Here is a 24,933-nt window from a genome sequence, read left to right on the forward strand (position 1 = left end):
TCCATTTTGAGCACCATTATTAAAATGGCACTATACCTATAAACTATACCATATTTTGTATCCTGACTTACTGGTGAGCTTTTTTACCCTTGAACTCGCAGAAACATGATTTAGAGCAAAGTTCCCTCACTTTCTACTTTAGTTTGCAGTGATCTTATATCATTTTTTAAATGTTTCTCCCCTCTTTCTTTTTCTTTATGCTTTATCTGTTGGCTCACAGCTAACTCCAAATTTCAGCAACCTGCTCCCAGAGGCAATATATTGTCTTCAAACTGTTATTATTTTTTCATTTTGTGGACTCTGACTCTGTAATCTCAGACAAGAAAAATTAAGTGCAGGTCAGCACTGCCTGCTTTTTGCAATGTATTTTTATCCTGTACAAACATAATCATTTTACTTAGGCCCAACATATATCAAAGCTAGAAAATCTAATTATTAAAGAAATGAAAATAGAATTCTTTTGCTTTCAGATATGGTGATTAAAACCTAGTCTATCAAAATAAGGACATTCTGCTTTGTTGACTTACACCATGATGCTACAATACTTGTAACACACAACACAACCTGCTTTATAATCCCTTGATTTGTTTTTGTCTAAACTTCAAACCTTAGATTAAAATTTTCTGAGTAAATGTGCATTTAGAAGTCTTGCCTTGTTAAATACATTTGTAAACATAGTATTGTATGTTCATTTTGATAGGAAAATGGGCAGCTATTAATTACAGCCTTTTCGCTCCATTTTTGCTTACTTAAGGAGAAATTCATACCTCTGAAGAAACGATGCTCCTCTTCAAGAAAATGACATTGCAGTGTGCTCCACAGGAATTCTTGGGCTACAGCTTTTGCAGCACACCAAAGCTGTATATTTCAGACTAATATAGAAGTTTGTTCAGTGACTAGTTGTACGTAACTACACGTTTTTCATAGGACTACAACAATGTTTAAATAGTGGTCGGCAGAAATCGCTGCACTGCCTGTGGCCACCCTAAGTGGATGCTACATTGATGTAGTCAAGAAGCAAAAATCAAAGGTGACACAGAACTACCTGCTCCCTGTCCCTTGCAGGAGAGCCCGTGCTGCAGCTGCACAGACAGCTCTGGGTGAATCACAGAATTCCAGGAATCGGAGAGCAATCCTCATCCTGCAGGCAACGAGCAGAGCAGGAGCTGCCAGAACAGCGGTGTGACTAAGGAGGCTAATGTGATCCTTGGGTGTAGGATACCTTCAGTAGGAGGAAAGAGGTGACATTATGGCACGATTACTGAAATAGCGTGTCTTGTTCTGGTGCCCACACATGAGGAAAAAAATGATGCTGACAATTTAAACTTCACAGAGAGGCAATAAGATATTATGTGATATCTAGACAAAGCTAATTTACGGTAAGAGACTTATGATAAGTCTGCTAAGTTTGTTATGAAGAATCCTTCTTGGCTAAGAGGGAACCCGATGGCAGACACCAGGTACTGGGTTGTGCAGGTTCCTGGTTGCAAAGTCTGTCATCCTGCAGACAAAGACATAACCAGATCTTATGGCAGGAAGCCAAAGTTAGAAATAAGGGGAAAGATCAATTAACTTCACCAGGGTACTATGCTTGAATCCTGCACATGTGGCTTAACAACCACAGTGGCTCTTTTAATTATTATGGCAAAGGTGTCATGAAATGAATTCTGTGAATTATTAAGAAATGCTACGTAAATAGTGCCGTTGCAGCTAGCTGAGCTCAGAGAACTCAACATCTCCATTTGAATAGTTCTTAATGGGGGGACGTGCAAGCACTTCCAAGAGACACCGGATGTGGTCTTTGCAGAAGTGCAGTGGTTGTGCAATCTCTGCTGCGCTACCTGTTCCACAGCAGCCTGTGAAACTACATTGTGCATCTTCCAGGTCTTCCATAGGGTTGGAACCAGGGTCATATGTGTATTAGGAAAAAAGATACATGCCTCTGCCTCTCTGTCATTGAAATCAATGGGATTTCAGACTGTCTGAAGATAAACATACAGTTCAATCCTCTCTGAACAGCACTAAACAGCCTACTGATTGACTGATTGTGTTTCAGTAAAAAGCCAGTGGGGACCTTCTTTTTTTTTTTTTTCTCATTTGTTTGACTTCACACCCTCTTATTTCACGTTGTCTATTTAGATGCTAAGTGCTTTAAAGCACCAACTGTCATTTCTATGGATGTAGTGTTTAGCATAGTTGAAGCTCGTCTTGATTGGGAGTTCTAGATGCAATCTGAATGCAGTTAATAGAAATTTATGATAAGACGTGAATTAATGCTTAGTCTCTCGTGCCCTATAGTTGGACACCAACACTGCTTCATCACTGCAAGCATTTACAAAAGCTACAGTCATTCTGAAAGGACCCATCAAATGCTGCTGTTACAAGATTTTGTCCTTTGTCTCATAGGAAGTATTTGCAAATATTTACACAACTGGACTGTTTCTTTTCCATGAGGTTAGCACTACAAATTAAGACCACACGCATTCCATGCGCTCAAAGAAGTGCAACAGTAATCAACATTTGCTAAGCATAAATTAATCTGAATCAAGCTAAGGACTAAAATAGTGACTTTTATTATACACGCACACACAGAGCCAGACTCTAGGCCCTTGGGTAACTGTTTTCCACAAGCTCTCTGTACGTATCTCTACTTGCTAGTGGATCTTGGTTGAAATTCAAATCAGTTTTAGCATTGCTGTTGTCTCTTAATTGACTCTGTTGACACAGGCAGCTAATGGGAGGAACAGAGGAGCAAAGCAGGCAGAAAGGACCAAACAATTTCTAACATACGCTAGGCTATTTAGTGAAACGTTATGGACCTGAGGGTCTAACACTGCACAAATGTCAGGGATTCCCCAAGCCCAGCAACAGAGTGCACTATCAGACAACCAGAAGGAATACTTTTTAAAAAAATGTTGGAAATGTTAGGCCCAGACAGTGGTTTTAAACCACAGCTCAGCTGGCAAAGAGAGCAGAGGAAGCCCATGGAAAAAATCCGGCTGACTCATCCATGCTGCATCCGGTGTCCTGGGGAACGCGCGCGCTGGCGTGGGATCGCCCACACTCCTGGCAGCAGGGAAACCTGCTGCCCAGGAGAGATGCGGGCAGGAACTAGGCCACCTCCACACAGGTAACCCCAGCACTTACAGATTGGGGATGGTCTCCCTTCCAGAGCATGGGCTGGGGGAACCAGGAGGCTTCTGCTGCAAGCGTGTACCCCTGAGAGACTTCATGAGCTGCCTCAGTGACCACGCGGCCTTGGAGGAGGCCCTGGCAGGGAGCTAGGCCTGTGTCCTAGCCAGATAACGCATGCGATGACTTGAGGAATCTAAGTACACCTTGTGAGCCCTATTTGCTGCTGGCATCTTTCTACATGTGTGCACAGTGGAAAATCCACTCTGACTCTGCTGTCTTGTAGCCAGCTGGGAAGCTGGACCAAATTTCCAAGGGCTCCTGGCAAAGGGCTGGCCAGGTGTTACTAAACCTTAATGATCTATTCACGCAAGACCCAAGCTAGTTTTTAAGCACGACCTTCAGCTTGGAGGTAGCTAAGCAACATACTTCATGTTGAGGGATTTCAGTCACCTGATGAGGTTATTTTAAAGGTATGAGTGTCCTGAAGAGACAAGTAAGAAGTCATATGAGCTTTGGGAAAGAGAAACAGAAAAAAAACAGGCCAAATATCAGAGACGCTCTGTGATTTGCAGATGTGTGCGGTAACCTGGGCCCTGAGGGGTTCACTAGGGAATCTTATAGAAAAGACTAGTGAAAAGTGGTGGGGGAAAAGTAAGTGACATAAAGAACTAAAAGTAGATGTGACACATTTTGTCTTCATCCATGCATTTCTTCTACTGTTTGGGGTGGTGGAGCTGAATCATGTGGAACTGACTGCCACCATTTTCCTGAAAGGACAAGTGACGTCCACAGTGCTCAAAGTATCAGAGGTGAGAAATAAGATTGCAGGAAATTTGCAGATCCAGCACTAGTCCTGGTATCCTACCCTTTCCACAAAAGGGCTACAGGCAGCAAGCCCGTTCCCAAGACATGGGCCAGATTAGCCACACGGCCACACGGCCTAGTCAGAGCAAAGGGGAGCTGCAGAGCACACAGGTGCTAGTGCCCAAGCACGACGACCTAGGATGTCCCCATCTGGGCTGAATGCCTCAAGACATGTAGAGCAGGAATGCTCTGTGCCATGCTTCCTACAGCGCTGAACTTCCACCCAAATGCTCCATTGATTACAGCATAGCATAATTTGGGGAAGGGAGGGGGCAAGAAATTCAGAACTCACCAGCTAGCAAAGAGAAGTTAAAAACAATCGCCTACATTCGTAGTCTGTAAATGTGCTTTTACTCTCCTTCTGAAAGCTGCCTTTCAATAAATTAATTGGCTTTCAGGTCCTTTAGTCATTACTGTATCCCAGAACATAAAGAAAAAGAGATACAAAGAAGTGCTCTCACACTACTTACTCTAGAAAATATAGCAAGTTATACTAAAAAATATTGCATTGCTAAAAGAAAGTATCTTTACTACATGATGGTGTTGAATTTCACATATACACTCATGTATTTTCTTGTCTTAAGCTTAATTACTTTCCAATATTTGGGCTGGTTACATCTATTTTCACCTCATGCGCTACCACTGTTCCCAAGAATATACTCCTGTGCACAATTCCCGGTATTATTTTGAGGCAGCTCCTGGGATAAAGAGTAGTATTGGGATTTATCCAAGGCTCTGACACTGGCTGGCTGAGTGATTCCTGGGCAAGGCACCACACCTCTCCAGCACCATTCTTCCAGCAGTAAGAGTGGATTAGGAACTTTCCTTTCTGAAAGCACCTGGAGCTGTGCAGATGTAGTGCTACATAACAGTTAGGTATTGTGAGAATTCCATGTTTACACTTTCACCATCTAGTCTTTATTAAAGATTAAAATCCAAAGACCAGCACTTGTTAGTGTGCTTATTAACACAGGTGAGAATGATCAATGAATGTTCCTTCTCTTTAGCCTATTTAAATAGACAAAGACAAAAGAGTAATAGAAGTGAGCATCCAAACTGGATGTTTGTGACCTATTTGGAACATGTACAATCAGCGCAGATTTTGGTCTCTGTTTCTGAATTTCGTTTCCTGAATGTGGCCTCTGAGGGTCCAAATGCAACATTTCTCACACCTGCGACTGAGTGCACCCTTGGCCAAACAGGCAGGGGAGCTGGCTGAGTCACCAAGAGCCCCAGGATGTGGTAAGAAAGAAGAGCCTGAACAGAGAGGACAGCCTGAAGTGCCTCATTGCTGACCATAGCATCATATATGTCTGAAGTTCACACTAGTAGTTCAGATACATAGAAAATAAATAAATAAATCGGACTAGAAGCCCGGTGTTTTTGCTAGGTAATCCTTATTCAAATTACTACTGGGGCTTGCTTTTTCTTTCTTACCTCTCTATTTCCTCTCTTACACACTGCATAATTTAAGGCTTCTTAAGAGTGACCATCTCCATTCCTGTTCTAATACAGGGCCTCAGCCTTTCGCCTGCTATGCTATGCACCCATGTAAAGTTTGCCTAACACTGCAAAGGACCTTAAAATCCTATTGACATAAGTGAGACTGTAGGATTAGGACTAGAGTTTTTGTTTTGCAGCTGCTAGTCAGAGCATAGCAAATATATATACATTAGAGTAATGCATGTGTCTACATTAGAGTCAACTCTGTGTCCATGATCCCAGCCCTAGTGAAAAGAGGTAAGACTTTCCAGTGCCCAGTATTTGAACAGTCATTTTAAGGAGATCATTTTGTTATGCCAAATTCTTTTTATTTATTTATTTATTTTTATTTTTATTCCCATGGATCTACTGATTATGTAATTAAAACATTGCTGGTCAAATTGTTTTGCTTATTGTTTCTTAATTGCAGGGGGAAAATTTGAGGACTGGAACAGCACGGCCCACTGCCGAATGCAACTGTTGTGTGAGGCACAGGACATGAGACAGGAATCCTGTTAGAGCTGGCCATCTGGGGAAGGCTCTTCTACCAGGCGCTCAGGTTCTGCAGGCCCCTAGATTTTAAGCTGGTGAGGATGCCTCTGCTAGTAGATCTACACCTGTAGTGTGGGCAGGGTGCAGACGCTTGGCTGCAGCCAAACCATATGCAGCTTGATTACACTTTGCTATGTTCCTGACAGCACTAAAGGAACATGAAGTAGCAACTCTTTTTTAGTGCATGTTTTTGTGAAAGGCACAGTACTGAGTGTTCAAGATCACTGAGGGTCCGAAATAAATACATTGTGGTAATGACCTTGAGGACATGGAAAGGCATGTTATGTCACTTCATGATAAACGGAATGACATTTCAGGCCCCATTAATTTTATATTGTCTTTAGATTCAGTGCAGTGCTAGGTACAAGCCCCTTCCTACCAAGCTTTGACAGTTCTGAATTAAACATTGAAGGCTATAATGCCATTGCATTTACTTTTTATCATTGAAAAATTAAAATGGTCACTACTTCAACATTCTCAGAAATTATGTGAGATTTGGTTCAAACAGAGGACTGATCCCAACTGCACCCAACAACGAAGGAGAGTTGACTGTCAGGCAGCGTCGATGCCCATCTTCAGTATCTTTCGAAAAGCTGTTGCTGAATATTTCATCACTAGCATTCACTTCCCCAGAGCGGTGGAGAACCTCGGGATGCTGGAGCAGGGGACCTGTGCTCTGGTAAGTTACCTGGCACCTCTTGCTGGGCAATCTTCAACCACTGCTTTCACCCACACTGTGACGACCTGTTCAACGACCAGCTCTTTGCAACAGTGCAGGATCCTGAACTTTTCCTGCATTGCTGCGCCGTAATCGCTGGTTTTGGCTTCCAGCTCAAGTCAATCCTGCTTTAGCCAATACCGCATATCCGACCAATTAATATTTAAAAGGTTTGTGTGGCCATGTCTATACTCTGTGTAGGTAGGCCTGGTTATAATACTTCCTTTTCTTACATTTTTCAGTGTGACTCAATATTCCTTCTGTACATAAGACACTGCCATTTCAATAAGGGAAAATAAGGCTCTTGCAACATGTATTGCAAAAAACTTATGTTCAACCCGAACCTTCCTCATTCAAATTACAGAATAAGAGGAGCAAGAGAAGAGGATTTTTTTACATTTAAATTGATAAAGAATTTGTATTAAAAAATGAAAAAGAAGTTGCTGCCTTCTCTGATATTAATAGTATCACGCTTTATATAACTGTGTGATTCCATAAAGCCAGTAAACTATAACACACAAACAAGCATTTCTGCCCACAAGGAAATTTTACTTCCACTTTAGAAGATACGAAAAGATATAGAGCAGGTAAGCTTAATGCAGAAAACAGACTGGGGCATGGAGGGTAGAGAGGCGATGCTGCAAAGTAGTAGCAGGTCTGCAGCATGACCAATGTCATCCTACAAATGGAAGCAATCAGCAGAATTAGAGATGGCAAAACGTCCCACGCTACATTCAGAAGCCGCTGGATTAGAGGTGCAAATTGAGATGTGAGTAACTGAGGTGGAGAGACTATTTCTCGTACAAAGTGTTAAATTTACCAAATGTATCTCCTCTTACCCAAGCTCTGTCTCTTCCTTCCTCTGAGCTAGGGATGATGCCCCATTGAGCCCAGAGTCACTGCAGCTCCACTGGATCTTCAGTGGCTTTTGATCCCACCTCTTCCACACTTCAGCATTTTCCCAACTTCGCCTCCTGCTCTCCCTGCTCATGGGCTATGCTCAAGCAAACGGAGCAGAGAGCCAGCCCATAGTCACTGCTGGTTCTCCTGCAGGGCCTGGTTGGGCTGCACGCAGAGGGCTGGGTTTCTGCTCCCCAGGTGGGTGCCAGCAGCCCCAGGGCAGCCAGGGGGCTGCGTGACCTCCCAGCTCCTGACGATCAGCGGGGGCCAGCGCTTTGCTCTGAATCGCATCCGCTAAAGGAATTTATGCTGCAGGCAGAGGCTTTGGAGAACAAAAGCAGACTTTGAACGATGCGCTGTCTCCAGGATCCAAATAAGTACTGAAAGGAGAGATTATTAAAAGCAAACAAACAAGGCACAAATTATACTATCTGAAAGGGCACAGATTTAAATTTCACATACAGCGAGTTTAAAGTAAATATCACACGCCTGCAAAAAATATTAAAAGAGCATGATAAAGGTTGCAAAGTCAAGCACCCATAATAATAAAAACAGGTTAATTTGGGTTGCTTTGTGGCTTCAGTTCTCTCATGCTGGGGGCACAGGCATCCCGGTAGTCTTTGTTTATACGACTTCTTATGTAAGAGAGAATGCTGAGCACTCGATGGGGAGTAACCGGGCGCTGGCAGGAGGGATGGGTGCCTCCATGGAGAGATGGGTGCCTCCTTCTACTTCTGTCACTTTGGTAGTTCTGAGCCAGGGATAAATAAACGCCACCTCTCATATTACATAAATATGGCACTTCCATCAACATGCAGGTTGCTAGAACTGCAGTCTCAACAACTCAGGTTGCTAAATGAGAGATACTATGTAAAGGAGGTGTGAGGATTCAGGGAGTTTTGTCAAAGTTGTTTCGTAACCTGGTCAATGACAACAGACTCACCAGAACAAATAAGTGTCTCCAACAAGCACAGTTATCCTAGGACCCCTAGCCACAGTTAAAATTAAGCAAATGCCTTGTTTATCAAACCATCCTTTAATTACCAAGAACTAGCTGAGTGTGACAAATCCCTGACAGCACTGACTTGTTACTTTCCTGCTGTTTTTCGTTTGTAGTCTTTAAGTTTAAAAATAAATTCCTCTCTACCGTCAGATTTAACAAACCGGGGCCTGTGTGTCCAGACAGCATGTTTACTGATCAAGAGACATTATCAAACATTAGCTACCTTAAGACAAGTGATCTGCAATTAGCAATATACAATGAAATGTTAGGACATCTCTTTGAGATGGAAAATAATCACACTCCACATTTTCATTAACACTTATCACAAAACACAAAGAACATTAAATATAAGGAGATCCTTATGAAATAGATAAGCCTTTGCTTCTTTACAAAACTTGCAATTTGTAGCACTTCGAAGATGTTAAAATGCTGTCATGCCAAATTCAGTGTTGCTGGTTTTCATGATTTCATTGCAAACACCTCAGTATTTTTTCAGTCAGCTGCCAAGTCAGTAACTGCAGTAAGAATTCCAGCTTTTTTTTTTTTTTTTTTTTTTTTTTTGAGAACAAGTTTCTGATTCTAATGGCTCTGGTAAAAGGCTTGTAGATATCCAAGGAACGTGTCTACCTAAAAGCTCAGAAAACAGATGGCAAATAACCAATCACCTACCCACCCTCTCAGAAAGTCTTATTTTTAAGAAAATGGGTTTTTAAACCAATTTCATTTGTGGGTGGGCCTGACTCATGAGTTTTGAACACTTACAGTTTCAGCGGTGTGAATTTGGATGCAAACTTAAATTTTACATTTCTAAAAGCACTGTTGAAAAATTTCAAAGTAACAAAAATGCTTGCATACCATTTAGTTTTCAGAATACCTTTTTTTTCCCCCAAAGAATCAAGCACTGCAGCATTACTAGTTTAAACTTAACAGAAATCTGCTGGCATATCAGTCACAGGAGCTTTGTGAGAACAGGTTAAACACGCACCTGCCAGGGACACTCACAGGATACCTCGTCCAGCTGTGAAAGGAGAATAGGTCAGATCAATTTTTTCTCAGCATTTTGATTCCCAGGAAGAACTGACTGCATTTTATTCAAGGTGGAAAGTGCAGAGCACCCAAACAAAACTGAATAGCAGATTCTTTAGTCTGCTTCAACTTCAGTCTGTGAAGTCATTACTAATAGAAACACAGGGATTTAATCTCCAACAAATGCACATTTTTAGCCTAATAATGTCTCCTCCCATGCAGCTAAAGTTACATATTTTATCACTGAAACACCAGCATAGAGGTACAATGTAGCTGTAACAAATCAGTAATAAAACTGAGGCTTTCATATATTAAAGATATATATCATGCTCTCTAAAATCCCCACACAGGTAAGTTCACAAACTAAGTTAAACAAAGTGGTCAAGTAGATAGGATTCTGTCAGTTTTGAGACGATTAAACAAGGTGCTGATGACAGAGATTAACATAGGTGTGCCTTGGCAAACAACAATAATTGCTGATCATAATAACAATAATATGTGCTAGAACAGGAAGTTACTCTTCCTCCAGCCTTCAGAGCATTCGTTTATACATTTCAGTCATGATGGTACATATAACAGCAAGTAATCTCAAAAATAATGACCTGAAAAATCATGACCTGGTTTGAGATATTTTAATCGGTGTGTCATGCAAGTATTCTCCAAGGCCATTGGGACTGAACACAATATTTTGCATTTCACCAGATGATCTACTTTGTAGGCGCATGTTTTTATACTTCTAAAATAAAAAGAGGTGACTGTACATCGTATAGGCTTCTGGTATATAGGATATCTGCAGAAAAGCAAAGCATAAAGAGCAGTCCTCTAGAGCAGACTACTACTATCTAACAAGGGCAACCAAAATATTCAGTATTTCATGCTAAACTGTTTCCTCCAGAACAGATTTGAAAGAGGCAAACTAGAGATTGGCAGCAGGACTGGGAGAAGCTATAATAACTAAAAGTTAATTAAATTCAGTGTTTTCACCTGCCAATTTCAAGTTCTCAACGTCCATCTAAAACGTACTTCTGCCACTAAGATTAGCATGTGGAACATTTGAATTTGTAGGTGTGTGAAATGAGAGAGAGGAAAAAGTAGTTTTTCGTATGTAAACATCTATTTTACTAAAGAGGCAAGTGAGCTAAACCAAAAAAAAAAAAAAACCCCGACGAAACTCCATGTGTGTGCAATTCCTGGAGCCTTACTCATCCCACTTCCTGATTCTCCTTTTTGGCCTCCTTTCCCTGGGGGCCCTCCCACCTCTGTAGACGCCACAGCAGTAATTACGCTGCCGCTGGAGACTTACACGTTCTTGACATCGTGACATCTCTTCTAACGAGCACGGGACGTTTCACAAAGGCCTCGCGTGGCTTTCAAGAAGTGGGTCAGCTTGACACATCCCATGCGCTTCTGAAAGGCTGCAGTCTTTGAGCCTGCTCATCTATGGTAATGGGCACCCTACCAAGGAGCAGGCTGCGAACAAAACACTCTCTAACTTGGGACGGGAGCTTTAACATGTTTATCAAAGGCGAGTAGCTTGGGCATTTCCATCCTCATCCTCACTTAGGGCATGTCCTGCTGGGCCCTGTAATGCAAAAGTTCCCAAACGTGGCAGTTTTGGGACCCACCTGCTCCTTGCCAGTCGGAAGAATTCTGGAACTCGGCCAGCGTCTCGTAGGAGTCAAAATGCAGATGCACCGAGTGAGGGCAAGAGGTTTTCTAGCAGAGGAAAAGCAGCATGAGGGTGTAAGAGTGTTTCGGTGCATTAGTTTAAGCAGGCTGCACGATTACCTCTTTTCTTACTCCGTTCCTTTTTTTTTTAATTTGGTTATTTACCACAGAAGCACTTTTTAGTCCAGGCTACTCTGGCCGAGGAAACTCTTTTGCTGTAGGGAGTTTGGCCAGTGTAATTTTCTCCCACTCAACCTCTAACAGTTTTTCTTCTATTTCAACATTTAAAATATGCCCACTTGCGTGCACCCTCAGTAGAAACTCATGATGACTCAGGAGCGGATCCTGACCAGCTAATAACTTCTCTAATGGCGTGTTATAGTTTGATATCTCATTTCACAAAAGGAATAAACCAACGTGTCTCATCATATTTTCTAGCCTGCTCCCGCACAAATTTGCCTTGTGAATAAAACATGTTTTATTCAGCTTGGAGGGCATTTTATTTCTGTGCTCATGCTGACATTTTAGTTAGAATATGATGCTTGTTCAGAAGCCCAGGCAACACAAAATCTTCTTTTTATGATCTATCCCAGTGAACAGATTTTCATTTCTCCTCTAACTGTCTTTTATTACTGGGCAAAAATTGCCCTACGCACCAAAAAATGATCAAAAGTACTTGTTCTTCAGTGTGAAAGTGGATATGGTAAAGTGCTACAAATACCAAGATTTTTCAAGAAAAACATGACATAACTATGAGTCAATATTAAACTCATTAATAAAATGAAGCTTTTCAGGCTAAATTCCAAACTGTAAATAATCTGACTTTACAACAATAAGCTCATGCAGCTGGCCATCAGAAGAGCAGAGAGAGCTTCAAGGATAAGAAATTGAATTTCAGAGATTAAATAGGGAGAGATTTTGTACAAAGGCTAGACAAAACTTCCAAAAAACTTGGAATCCCAATACAGCACTCTGTTCATGGAGATACTGGGAAGGTAAGAAGAGAATACATAAAGCAAGCCTGTTCCTGACGTGTATACATGATTTTTTTTAGTATCAAAACTAACTAAGTGAATAAACCATAAATGAACCATTGACAGCCAAGAGAGATTCCTAAGTGCTCCTGGTCTAGGATAGGTGCAGGTGTATTTGACTCATATAGCAAAATTATTTTCATTAGCGGATTGCTCAGTTTTGTAAAAACAGCAGCACTGTGTTATGTGTGAGCAGCAATATAGTAATGCTGTAGATTGCAACTTGATTACCATTTGATTTAACGAAGTTAATAGCTGATGATGGCCTATAATTCATACGTGATTCATTTTTGCAACCCTTCATTTGCGAGTTCATCAAACCCATACTAAGTATGAGCAATGAAATTAACCGGAAAAAAATAGTCCAAAATGGAAAAGGGTTCAGCAAAAATCCTCCAAGTGGTTTAAGGAGATCTCTCCTTGACACTGTTGAAATATCAGGGCATACTTGTTAGTGGCTTTCTTTCCTCATTAGGACAGCAATTCAGCATGGTAGGTACCAAGATAAACATCATACTGCTGATTTCGAAGCAGCTTCTTGAATCAGAAAAAAATATTCCTGAAGCAGTTGCAAAGAAAGAATGCACTGCACTTAAGCAGAAGGAATACTGAACAAAGAGCAACAGTTACCATCACTACAAAAGATATTACATCTCAGAGAGAAAGTGGCTGGAAATTTGTCTGTGTAGCAGCTATGCTAAATTCATATGTAGTCCATGCTAAATTCATACATAACTGCCATGAGGATCAGCCTTGCAGGAGAGACAAGAGAGATGACAGCAATAGATTCGAGGAGGATCCTGCCTCTGCTTCCCGATGACAGCCAGAATGCTACTGGCATCACTCACGCAGATGGCTGTAGCCCACTTAGTCACCCTTAATGAAAGCATGGAGAGAGGCTAACATGGGATTCAAGAGTTAATCAACCTCAGCCGTGTTGTGGCCATGCAGAATGCCATGCTAGGAGAACAGGATGTCCTTACGTAAGCAAGAACGTGCTACCCTTACGGACACTGCCTAGAGGGTGCCTCCATCTGGGGCTGCTCTGGCCTCTGCTCCAGGTCTGGATGCCCCAAGGGAAGGGCTGACTGGAGCCCCCAGGGTGAACGGATGTTGTTCACGCAGCGTGTTTGTTGGGAGGACCAGGATCCTGCCGTGAAAGAGAGCACTAATTAACCTGCACTGATGTTAAAGCCTGTGTCTGACATATCGACGCCCCATTGATGTGTCCAACAGGAGGCCACAGAAATGCCCTCAATTGCCACAGTGCTTAGAGCGCGTTTTCTTTGCTTGAAAGAGTCACTGAAAGTAAACATAAATAAAAAGCGAGTGTAGAGGAGGAAATCTCTACATGTGAAATTAGGCCTGACCAGGCTTTCTGCAAAACAATTTCCAGTTGATCTACCCACTAGGATTCTTTGAAACTGTCAAAAAACTCCACCCCCAAACCAATGAGATAGATACTGGTGGGCTAGTCTGCACTTTACAGCATTTCAAAAGGCCTTGGATTAAGTCCCTAAGCCAGAGATGAGTCAAGTGGCTAAGTAATCACTGGGCAAGAGGAAAAGCACTATCGCGCCTCAAAAACTGGAGACAGGAAACAAAGAGCGGGATTCAGCCGCGAGTTGCTGTGATGGCAGGAGGGCAGTGACGACTTCAGGGATCAGCAGCAAGTCTCCTATTGTCGCCGTGTTTGCTATTGATCTGGGAGGAACATTGTACTGCGAGAGCCGCCAGAGCCGCAGCTGTCATAATTGCCGCAGCTAGGAAAGACAAGGGGCGACTGTGAGGCCGAGGAAACCCCGGCAAAATGGCACGGATCGTGCAACGGCGAGCCGAGTTCAGTGTTGACCATGCAAAATAATGTGCGTTGGGGAAAAGATGTGCACTGCTTCTGCATCTGACAAGTTCTAATTTATTTACATCAACCGAAAAGCAGAAACTGGCCATTTATGTAAATATCTAAGTGATCTCTCTAATCCACATGAAGCTCTCATCGGAAAACAAACAAGCTGTTGGAACACAGGCGGAATAAATAACATCCTGAATAATACCAAGTATTAGAGTACATCTATATAAAGAAATTCATTTGCTCCTCTGGAACAGTGTACTGTGCATCCCACTCAGCAAAAAAAAAAAAAAAAAAAAGTGATATGGACACAGAGATTTCACCTCTGCCTAGGGGCACATTTTGAGGAAAAGACATATATATATGCATATATCTAAAAGCAAAAAGAGCAGCAGATAATGCCAAGAACTAAGCATGGCAACACCTGCTCTCCAGTCTCATTGAACAAGAAGAGGAACTTGGTGGTGGCAAGTTCAGAATGGGTGACTGAATATTTTTGTGCAAACATAAGTGAGCTGTGACACTTGTCTCAGTCAGGAGCCAAGGGAAAAGAAAAAAACTGAAATTCAGAAAGGGGTTAGATGTTTACATCTACATTCAAGAACATAACAACATGTCCCAAATCAAAACAGTGAGTGCTAACCAAATGCTGAATTTTCTAAATTTAATCCAAATGTCAACCTCTAGATACCATAAATCAAAGTTGGAGCCGGATGGAGATAGTCTTCCAGTGCCAGGATAACGTGACCCTCAGGCATGACCCAGTACGTACTCTGCCTCCATCCCAGGCATTTCTACTTTTGTCTAGTTTGCAGCTCTTTTTGATGAGCTATTTATAGACACTGGCTTTCGTCCAGCTGTGGATGCTACAAGTGATCACGGAGCTGCCTCACGTGACAGGATATTTTGGTGACTACAGGCACGAAACAGTGCGGAGCTCCTCGCGAGCCGTGCCGAGCGGCACCCTCCATCACCTCACGTGCCGCTTCGCGCGGCGAGGGCCGCAATTAACCCCCGCCATTTCCAGCGCCGGGGCCTGCTCCCCAGCACCCGGGCAGCGGTCTGGGCTTGCAGGGCGCCAGCCCCTCGCGCCGCCGCCGTTGCCAGCAGCCCTTCCTGTTTGGAGGTGTTTCTCTGCCGGCGTTGCCAGGCGAAACCTCAGCAGGGGCAACCCGCTTATTGAGAGATGGCATTAAGCACGGCCAAAAGCATTCCTCAAAGCACAAAGAGGAAAAATATATGTTTGTGTATTTATATTTTTTGTGTATTTACATATTTGCGTACTTATATAAAGGCCAACAACGCTGTTTTGCACTTCTCGCCCGGGCCATCCCAGCGTCCCCGTGCTCCCTATCGCCTTGTGGGCCACCCCGCTTGGACTCGCTCCGCTTCTCCCCGGCCACCGGCCTCGGCGCCCGCCCGCACAGCGCACAGCGCACAGACACCCCCACCCCAGCCCCCACCTCCGCCCTCGCGCCTCGGCGCGCGCCGCCCAACGGCCCCAACGGCCCCAACGGCGCCGCGCGGCGCAGGCTCCGCCCCGCAGCCGGGCGCAGCTGACGGGGCGGCCGCGCGCTGGGCCGGGCCGGGGCGGCGGGGGCGGCGCTGCCGCGGGCCCGGCGCGCGCGCTGCTCCCGCCCCGCTTCCGCCCCCCCCCCAGCTCCCCGCGCTCCGCTCCTCCCGCCGGCGGCGGCTCCCTGCGCTCCGCTCCCGTCCTCCGCTCTCCGCGCCCGGGCCTCCCCCTGCGCTCGCTCTCCGCCCGGGCCCGCCGCGCCGCTGACAGCCGCCCGAGGTGGCGGCGGAGGAGGAGGCCGGAGCCGGCATGTCCGGGCAGCAGCCGCAGCAACAACAGCCGCCGCCGCCGCAGCTGCCGTTGGCGGCGGGCGCCGCTCCGCCCGCGGCGCCGGCGCTGCCCGCGCCCGCCGGCCCCGCGCCGCCCGCCGCGCTGCTGCTGCACCCGCCGCCCGCCGCCGGCAGCAGCGGCGGCGGCCCCGCGGCGGCCGTGGGGACGCTGGGCCTGGCGGCGGGCGGCGGCGCCCCGGCGCCCTTCCCGCACGGCGACGCGGCCCTCAACGAGCAGGAGAAGGAGCTGAAGCGGCGGCTCAAGCGGCTCTACCCGGCCGTGGACGAGCAGGAGACGCCGCTGCCGCGCTCCTGGAGCCCCAAGGACAAATTTAGCTACATCGGCCTCTCGCAGAACAACCTGCGCGTGCACTACAAAGGTGAGGGCCGGGGCGGGCCGAACCGAACCGGCCTGGGGCGACAATGACCGGAGACACCCTCCTCCTCCCCCCATCCTTTATTTGTGTGGTTTCTGCACCCTGAATACTGTGCAGTATGGAGGAGGGTCTTGCTTTTTATTTATTTTTCCTGTTTCCCTTCTTTCTGTATTTCTTTTCTGCCTTTTCTCCCCCTTTCCGTCGTGGGGCCTGGCAGGGAGGGGGCGAGCAAAGGGCCGCCCCCGCCTCCCTCGCCCTCCGGAGGGGCCTTATGTAAAACTCGCCGGGGGCTCAGGGACCGCCGGAAGGTTTGGGAATAACCGGGAGGATAAAGGAGAGCCGCGGTGACGTGTCCTGCCTATGGTAATGAGCGAGAAAACATGCTTTTCTTCCTTTTTTGTTTTATTTTTTCATTTTTTCATTTTATTTTCCTCTTCCTCATCTCGGGAGCAGCAAGGGGTTAACCAGAGTGAAGAGCAGCAAGCGCTAAGCTATTAAACGCGGAAATGACGGGGAGGGGAAAGCACAGAGAAAAACAGGGTTTATTTTTAAACTGCGTGTGAAAAATGGAATTAGAGTCGCGGGCCCCGCCGGGGCTTTGTAGGGGCTGCAGAGCCACCCGGGGGGGCAGTGACAATGGGGCCGCTCCATAGTGAAGGTTACGGGTTTTCTAAGAAAAACAAATAAAAATAGAAATATGTGTGCGCATCAATCGGTGGGCGGTAGTGGCGGAGAAACTTAAGTGTCGATTGTTATGAAATGCCATAAAACCTGGAAGCGCGGCGCGTACACTCTGACCTGGAAAAACACAGGCACATCTGGTGCTCTAGGCCTGAGTCCTGGAGCAGCAAGCGTGCTGGATTCGAAACCCCTTCCGAGTTGGCCGTGAAGACCTGGATCTTTTGTGAGCCTGTAGCCGAGTGAGCCTAACGGGAGAGGGGGAGGAAAACAGCCCCGCAATTGGCCTTTCTCAGAGTTTGCGGCAGTGAAATTCAAGTGAAATCTCGATAAACACGTTACTGTTTAATCATAGGAGGAAAATGGCAACACAAACACATGGTAGGATTTGGCTGCCATGAAAGGATTAAATGTACTCTCTGAGACTTTTTTTTTTTTTTTTTTTATCAGTGAGGCTTTACTGTTACTTACAAAACACTCTGTTAAAAATGCCAAGTTTAATGCACCATACAAAGCTATAATACATTTGGAGGCTGGTCACTAGCTATAGAGCTGTTTTTGGGGAGACATTGAGTGACTTAAGGACATGCTATTTAATACTCAACTTTGAATTTCCTAGCTTTTGTTCAGTGTTTTATGACCTTGTATTTTTAGAAGGATTCTGTGTTTTCTGGTGCTTAGGGGCTGCAGTGTTTTTCACAGCATGAGCACAGTGCTATGGCCACCAAGCCCTTCTGCTCATTTGTTTTCCTCTCCTTACTTTTATTGCTCATAAGCTAAGCCTTAGACATGGATCCTCTCTGGTCTGTCACTATAATTGTAGAAATATATTTTCAAGCATTCTTGGCGCCATTTCTTGCTTTCCTCTCTCTATTTTTTTGCCTAAGTGTTTTTTTTTAATAATTAGCATTTCAAAGTAATTACAGTAGGCTCCACATGTTCCTGAAATATTGGTAGCATTCTGGATATTAGACCAGAAGTCATAAAAAACAGGTGGTAGATTATGATAATTAAATACCTGTACTTAGTGGTTAGGTAGTAGTGTGAGGTGGAGGTGGAACGGTTCCTAGACTAGTCCAGAGTGATGTGAAAAGGAAAGGTGCCAATATAATATGTATGCACTTAATCCTAACTGCAAACAGAGTGAGTGGCTTCTTTAGGGACCCATCTTTTCTCCCTGGCAGTTTACAGAAGTTGGCTCTTAGAGCTGTCCAGGTACCAGCCTGCACTGGAATTGCTAACTGGCCTAAGCAGTGAGTCATATCAGGGCATCCCTATCTAGGAGACCTGGGGAAGAGGCACCAAAACATCTGCTGCCTCTCCCCTCCCAGATCCCTCAGCCAAAGAATAAGGTAACAGGGAAGGAAATTAAGAAGTTGAGTGAGGGGAATGGGGAAGACTGCATGAAGCCATGTGAAGCGTGCTCTCTACAAGTTGGTTGCAAGAAGAGGCCTTGAAGGAAGGTATCAAAAACAGAGGCCTATGGGATACGGGCACTTTCTGCACTTTTGAAGCAATGGTGAAAGAGCAGAAGATGTTTTTGTTAGGAGAAAGTTTGAATCGAACCTTGAGCTTGGATAAAGACCTGTTGTATTCTGGACAAAAATAGTCAGGGAAGGAGGAAAAGACAGATTTATCCAAAGCCTACAATCAAAAGCAGGTTTCCTGTATTGTCTGTTACCTTAGTATAGAGGTACCTGTACCCGTATTCAGGCTTTGTCTGTTGCCTCAGTCACTTTCTGACTGGAAAACTCCTTTTTTTTTTTTTTTTTTTTTTTTTTTTTCTGGAGTATTTTCTTATCTGTGACTAACAGGAAGCACTTTTTCTGGTAATATGAGTGTGTTTTTCCCCACCTGGAATGTGTTGGGGAAAGTTGCCTTTGAAAAGATTAGGAAAATGGGGAAAGAGAGAAAAAAAACTTTAAAAGTAATTTTCCTCATATCACTTAAAAATTTTAATGTGCTCACTTACTGTGAGCAACCATACTTTTGTTTTGTTGATGTGTGAGAGAAAGAATGGTCATCTTTGAAACTTTGAAGAGTCCTTTAGTTTTCTTTTTATGTACTAGTGAACAATGTATATGGAGATGCAAGCTGCGTGAAATGTCTCCAGTCACTGCAGCTGTGCTGCTCTCTGCTGCATTTCTGGACCTGAAGCTTTTTGCAGGCATCTCAGAGTGGTTAAAAATCCAAACTGCCCGAAAACCAGACTGATTTAAAGGTCAAGGTATAGAGAAGGGTATGCGGTTCATGTCAGAACAACAGCTCTTTACATGTTATGGGGATGAAGAAAACAGTAGGGTCATATTATTCTGTCATTATCTATCAAAATCATAATGCTGTTTAAAAAAAAAAAAAAAAAAAAGCACACGTAAGAATGTTACGTTGTCTACCGGAACAAGCACAGTTTCTTTGAGTGTTAACACTGCTTCTGCTGCGCTTCTGCAAATGCCTATTCTTGATTATGAAGCTTTGACAAAATCTGGATATGGAGTGCATATGCAGTGGCATAGGTGATACTTTAATATAGGAAATACCATACCAATAAGTACCTTATTATTTTAGAGATGGATGAATGCACATTTCTGTATTGCTACCAGTTGGGGTATATTTATGTGATGCAGAAATGAAAAACAATATAAAAAACAAAATTTGTGTTGTTTCATGTAATTATAATATTAACCATTCTAAGTTGGAGGTAAGCGATGAAGAAAGCATAAAGTTCTGGCCAGTGTATCTATATATAAAGCAGTCACCACACAATGTATAACTATTATGGTAAGATACCTTCAAGCATGTCTTTAAAGACATTTGTCTTCAATAGTTCAAATGTCCTTTTTGGACATTCATAATTAATGCCTGAATCTTGTGGAAGAACAATGAATTCATAAATGATGTATGTAATGTGAATTTTCCAGCAGATAAAAGTTACATTTCCAGCAGGTACTATCTATACTATGCTGTATAAAGAGATAACATAGAGTTAACAGAGGATTTAGCCATGAGAGAAAACACATACAAAACTGTGTAAACAGACTAAATCTTTGGTGATAAAATCATGGAAAGTCCTATACTAATTTCACTTAAGTCAGTCTTGTGACAATTGTCCAAAAAGATTGATAAAAGTTATGCAATTTTGAGTAAGCTGCCATTGCTCAAATATTTCTAATGTATTACAGGCCAAGCAATCTTAGCCAAACATTTACATTTACAATACAGTTGCCTTGGAACTGTTTTAGTGCCAAACTTAATAAATACAAAAAAAATTTTTTTAAGGAAAACTTTGATTTCCCCCCTCCCCCTCGCAGTATAAGCTGTGCTTCTTAATTACTGTAATAAAAGAATTCTGTAATACTAATTGTGTAATGTCATGCGGTGATACAAGGTCAATGTAGATTCTTCTGGCAGAAAGGCACACTTGAAGTACAGTGAGTACTTGGTGTAAGATACAGCACCGTGCATCTGTTCTGGACACCTTGGTAGCTGTGAGATGTCCTGCTTTAAGATGAGGGGAAAAGTTGAGGTGAAATCAGATGTACACGGTCTTACTCTTTTTCTCAGTGTAAGCTTTCCTTATGATTCCAACAAAAGATGAGGTTCTGATTATGTTGTTTCTGCCAATGTTAGCAAATGATTGAACCACCTGTTGGAAGTAACTGCAGTTCAGCTTATGTAAACTTCATTTAAGGATTTAAACTGTACAAACACGTTCACCTTTGTTCAGGTGGACACTCCCAAATTCTGTTGGGCTGTTCAGTGCATATTCATAATGTGCTTGGACTTAGGTTCAAAGATCAGAATCTTGAAAGCTGAAATGGCTTCTCCAAAGAAGTGTTTTTCTCTGAAGTGGCATTTTCAAGGAGATGGGATTTAGTTTATTCTCAATTTAATTCTACTAAAGGTCTGATTATGCTATCTTTAGTAAAAATAATCAGTGTGAACGATGAGCTTCTTCAAAAGAAAACAGCTTTTCTTTCATGAAGTATGTTAGACTTGATGCTGCACTTCCCTAATGCCTTGACATATGTCTGCTGGGGTCTCAGTGTTAAAAATAACTGTTTTTTAGTGTTAAATAATACTTGCTTTAAAAATACTCTTCTAGGCTTTAACTATAGCTTACAACCATAAGAGAACTCTGTTTTAGGTAACCTAGGGAGGGCAGCATCTATATAATTTCTTTCAGGCGTTTGGATGCTCCAGCTCAGAGGGTCTGTGTCATGCCTGAGGTCCCTTTTAATCAAAAGCGAAGAAGAGGGGATTCAGATTACCAAAGGACATGGCAGTGGCATATAATGTCAAAGTAAAAGGCCACCCAGCTCAGTACCTGATCAGTGGCAGAGGCCACAAGTGAGTGTCAAAGGAAAAAAATCCAAACATGGCAACCGTAGAGGAGATCTGTGTTTCCGTCTGTTTCCAGCCATTTTAAGCTGAAAAACATTCAGAGTCGAATGCAGTTTCTTGGTTAATTTCAACTCTAGAAGCTTGTCCCTTGTGGACTTAAAATAACCATAGTACAAATAAAGACCATAATATCCTTCTGTAAGGAATTTTGCAGCTCAGCTACCTGCTCTGCCAAGGGCCTCTCTCTTGTTTTAAAGCCAGCTAGTGACCATCTTCTTTTGATAACTTGTGCAGTATAACATAGCTTGGTAATACTGAATTGTGTTGGAACATTTCAGAGGTATTTTGAGTATTTGAAAGAAAGAAACTTCTTGATGGCATTGAATTTGTTCTCAGCCATAGTATCTGCAACCAAATAAGCTGCATACACTAATAGTAAAATGCAATTCATAGGAGAAGCATTAAAGGGAGAGCAGACTAAATTTAGTGTTTCTTCTGGTTTAATGGGATGAAAGTAGCTTTGGGCACTGACTTCCCTCAGTGTGTTGCTTCACCACATGAAGTGTTTGGCAACCCTGGTGAGGTATCCTGTTACTTCTGTCCCCATGTCGACCTCTTATTTGCAGTGTGACAGCTGTGTGTGGCTGGGCTGTCAACTGGATCAGAGAACTGATCTGCTGCTTAAAAGAATCTGGTAGGTTTCTTAAAGCCAGATCAGTTAAATCAATCTGGTTCATGGTGTGTCCATGGAAGTAGCTGCCTGGATTTTGGCAGGGGAGAGCAAGGGGAATAGTTTCAAGAAGAGGAAGATGTGCTAAGAATACCTTAAATTGGTATGGCTGCTGGCCACCTACATTGTAATTTCACAAGGCAAAGTCCCCTTGCTAAAGCTGTACGTTTTCAATAATACATGGCTAGTTCCTGATGGTTTGGTCTTCGCTGTGGAAGACTTGACCAAATAAGGAAACTGACTCGAAGCGAAACTATGCAGATTTTTCAAGTGCATAGAGTAAGCAGGGGAACTCCTTGTAGGTCTACTTTGAATGTCCTTAGATTATTACTTTAAAAATATTTTTTCAGCCCTCTGTTTTTAAACTAAAATTTCACTTAATTAAAGGGATCTTTCTAAAGTTCAGTGTCCTACCCATAAAGTTTTGGGTGCTTTATTAGCTGAAGGGTTACTGCGTGCCTAAGAAAGGTGAGCAACTAGCACTTGAAAACCCAGAAAGCTCATGGAAGCTCTGCTTGGCTGTTAGCTTGGTTGACTCAGCCTGAGGAAATAGCTTAGCCGTGGTGAACAATAAAACATGCAATTTGTCTTTTATATGGAGGAATAAATTGCTGTTTTTCCTCATCTGAGTCTTTGAAACCAGTGCAGAAGGTTGAGCATGTGCAGAGGGCAGGTAATAAGCTTAGTATAGTAAAACCTTTGAGATGATTGAAGTGTCTTTATAGGAAATAAATGTTTATTGTTAACTTATTGAACTGAGCAATGCATTTGTACCCAGAGAATTAAGGTTTGTCTGAAGTTCGTCTAAAATTAAGTTGCCTACTTCCCTTAAGATGGTAACACATTGAGGCAAACTAGTCATGTCAGAAGTGGATTAAATCTAATCTCAGTGAATGAAGGATTTATCCTGTGCTAGCAAAGGTTTGGATGCAGATGTGGCCACAATGAAAAGGAGAGATTATTTGGTAAGAGATAGTGGTGCTAGCTCTGCAGGTAGAGAAACTTTTATTGTATAAACATTTGCACTAGGTGGCTTTGTGTATGGCTCTTCTGGTAGAGACATAGGTCAGCTATGCCTAATCTTTCTGGCTGACTAGCCCATCTATTCTTTTCATGTAGTTGCTTCCTTGCTGTGTGACTGGACTTGTTGCACGTGTGAGATAGTTAATTTGTATGAGAAATAATTCCAGCATTTCCTGGAAGGAGTGGTGTTTTTTTTGTTTGTTTGTTTTTTCTTTTTTCTTTTTTTAATTTGTGTGTATGGATCAGTTCTACACTCCAAACAGGGTTTTCTTCTAGGCAGGCCTCAGCTCCATGCCGAGCGTGAGCATGTGGTCCTTGCAAATCATTCTTAGAGCAACAACAGTCCATTCTTGGTCACTGTCTTACCGAAATGCCTCCTACCATGGTGCAGTGTGCTTCCTTCCCTTCTTTCTTCCCATGTCCTGTGACTCAGTGGCTGCATTCCCACAACAGTTCAGGGATTCTGGTATGCCCAGGAAAAAATGGGCCTGTCTGGGCAGAGGTGGCTGCCAAACAAGTCATCTGAGCAGCAACCTGTTCAGAGTTGCTCTTTGGACCAAGGGCTGGGGTGAGGACAATGCATTTGGATCCATTCGTCTTGGTGGAGTATTGTAAGTGGCCTTTGGGTTCAGATTGAATGTTGATGGTGTGGACAAGCTGAGGCTTGGCATGGTTGCTGTAGCAAAGCTGATGCATAATGGGCCTTACAAGAGAAATGAGGAGCTGCATTAACTCAGGTGCAGGCTGTGATTTTCATAGCTGTGATTTTCATACTGTCCTGGAATAACACTCAGAACGTGGAAATGAGTTATGTATTCAATACTGTGCATGAGGTACATTCCGTATAGTGACTGATGCTTATCCTGAAGGATACTAGTATTAAAGTGTCTTTAATTTGAAGATTTAGAAACAGTGAGCATTAGATAAAATTTGGTATCAGTGTATAAAAATGAGTTAAAATCTGTGCTTGGGAAATTATCCTTTTTTTTTTTTTTTCCCAAACTTAGTTTGGCTTGTGAATTGTGTGACTTATTCTGACATTTACCTTCAAATGATAGCAGAACCTGTTCGAATAGCATACACAGAAATTCCTGTACCATAAGTGACAATGCTAATGTGTAGAATAGGAATTTAACATTGGAAACATGCAAGTCCAATTAGAATATTATATGATGCTTGCTCACAGTCTAAGGCCTTTCTTTTGAGTTGTTGGCGTGTGTACTGTTGTGTCACCTGCGGTTATCTAGAACACATTTTCATTGTGTTTTGAATATAATTCTTTTTCAGGTCATGGGAAAACTCCAAAAGATGCTGCTTCTGTTCGAGCTACACATCCTATACCTGCAGCCTGTGGAATATACTATTTTGAAGTTAAAATTGTCAGTAAGGGAAGAGATGGGTAAGTATTGAATGCATTATTAATTATTACTCGACCTATCAAACTTTTTTTCTTATCTCACTATTTTTAATGTAGCTTAATTCATTATTCATAACAAGTTGCATTCTGATATTTGATGGCTTTAAATTAATTGATTGTGGTATTAATTATCCAGAAATCAGTGTACGCATTGAAACTACCACAAAAGCATCATCTCTTTTTCTGTTTTGTCATAGAATTAAGATTTTAATGACCATAGTTTGAGCCTACTCATACTTCTAACCGTGTATTTTTTGACTATATGGTTTTACAGATGTTCAAAAATCTCTTAAA

General features: G+C 43.0%; 1 protein-coding gene across 1 annotated transcript in view; it reads left to right on the forward strand.

Annotated features, from left to right (window-relative positions):
• Positions 1-15,969: 15,969 nt before the first annotated feature.
• The window catches only part of RANBP9 (RAN binding protein 9), a 36,137-nt gene continuing 27,173 nt past the window's right edge, over positions 15,970-24,933 (forward strand). The window contains exons 1-2 of the mRNA XM_010228235.2: positions 15,970-16,453; positions 24,510-24,621. Coding sequence (XP_010226537.2) covers positions 16,054-16,453; positions 24,510-24,621 — 512 coding nt within the window. The 5' untranslated portion in view covers positions 15,970-16,053. The remainder of the gene's footprint in view (positions 16,454-24,509; positions 24,622-24,933) is intronic.

Source organism: Tinamus guttatus, unplaced genomic scaffold (genome assembly GCF_059628265.1).
Source record: "Tinamus guttatus ecotype Peru unplaced genomic scaffold, ASM5962826v1 Tinamus_guttatus_pri_ptg000497l, whole genome shotgun sequence".
Classification (NCBI taxonomy): Eukaryota; Metazoa; Chordata; class Aves; order Tinamiformes; family Tinamidae; genus Tinamus; species Tinamus guttatus.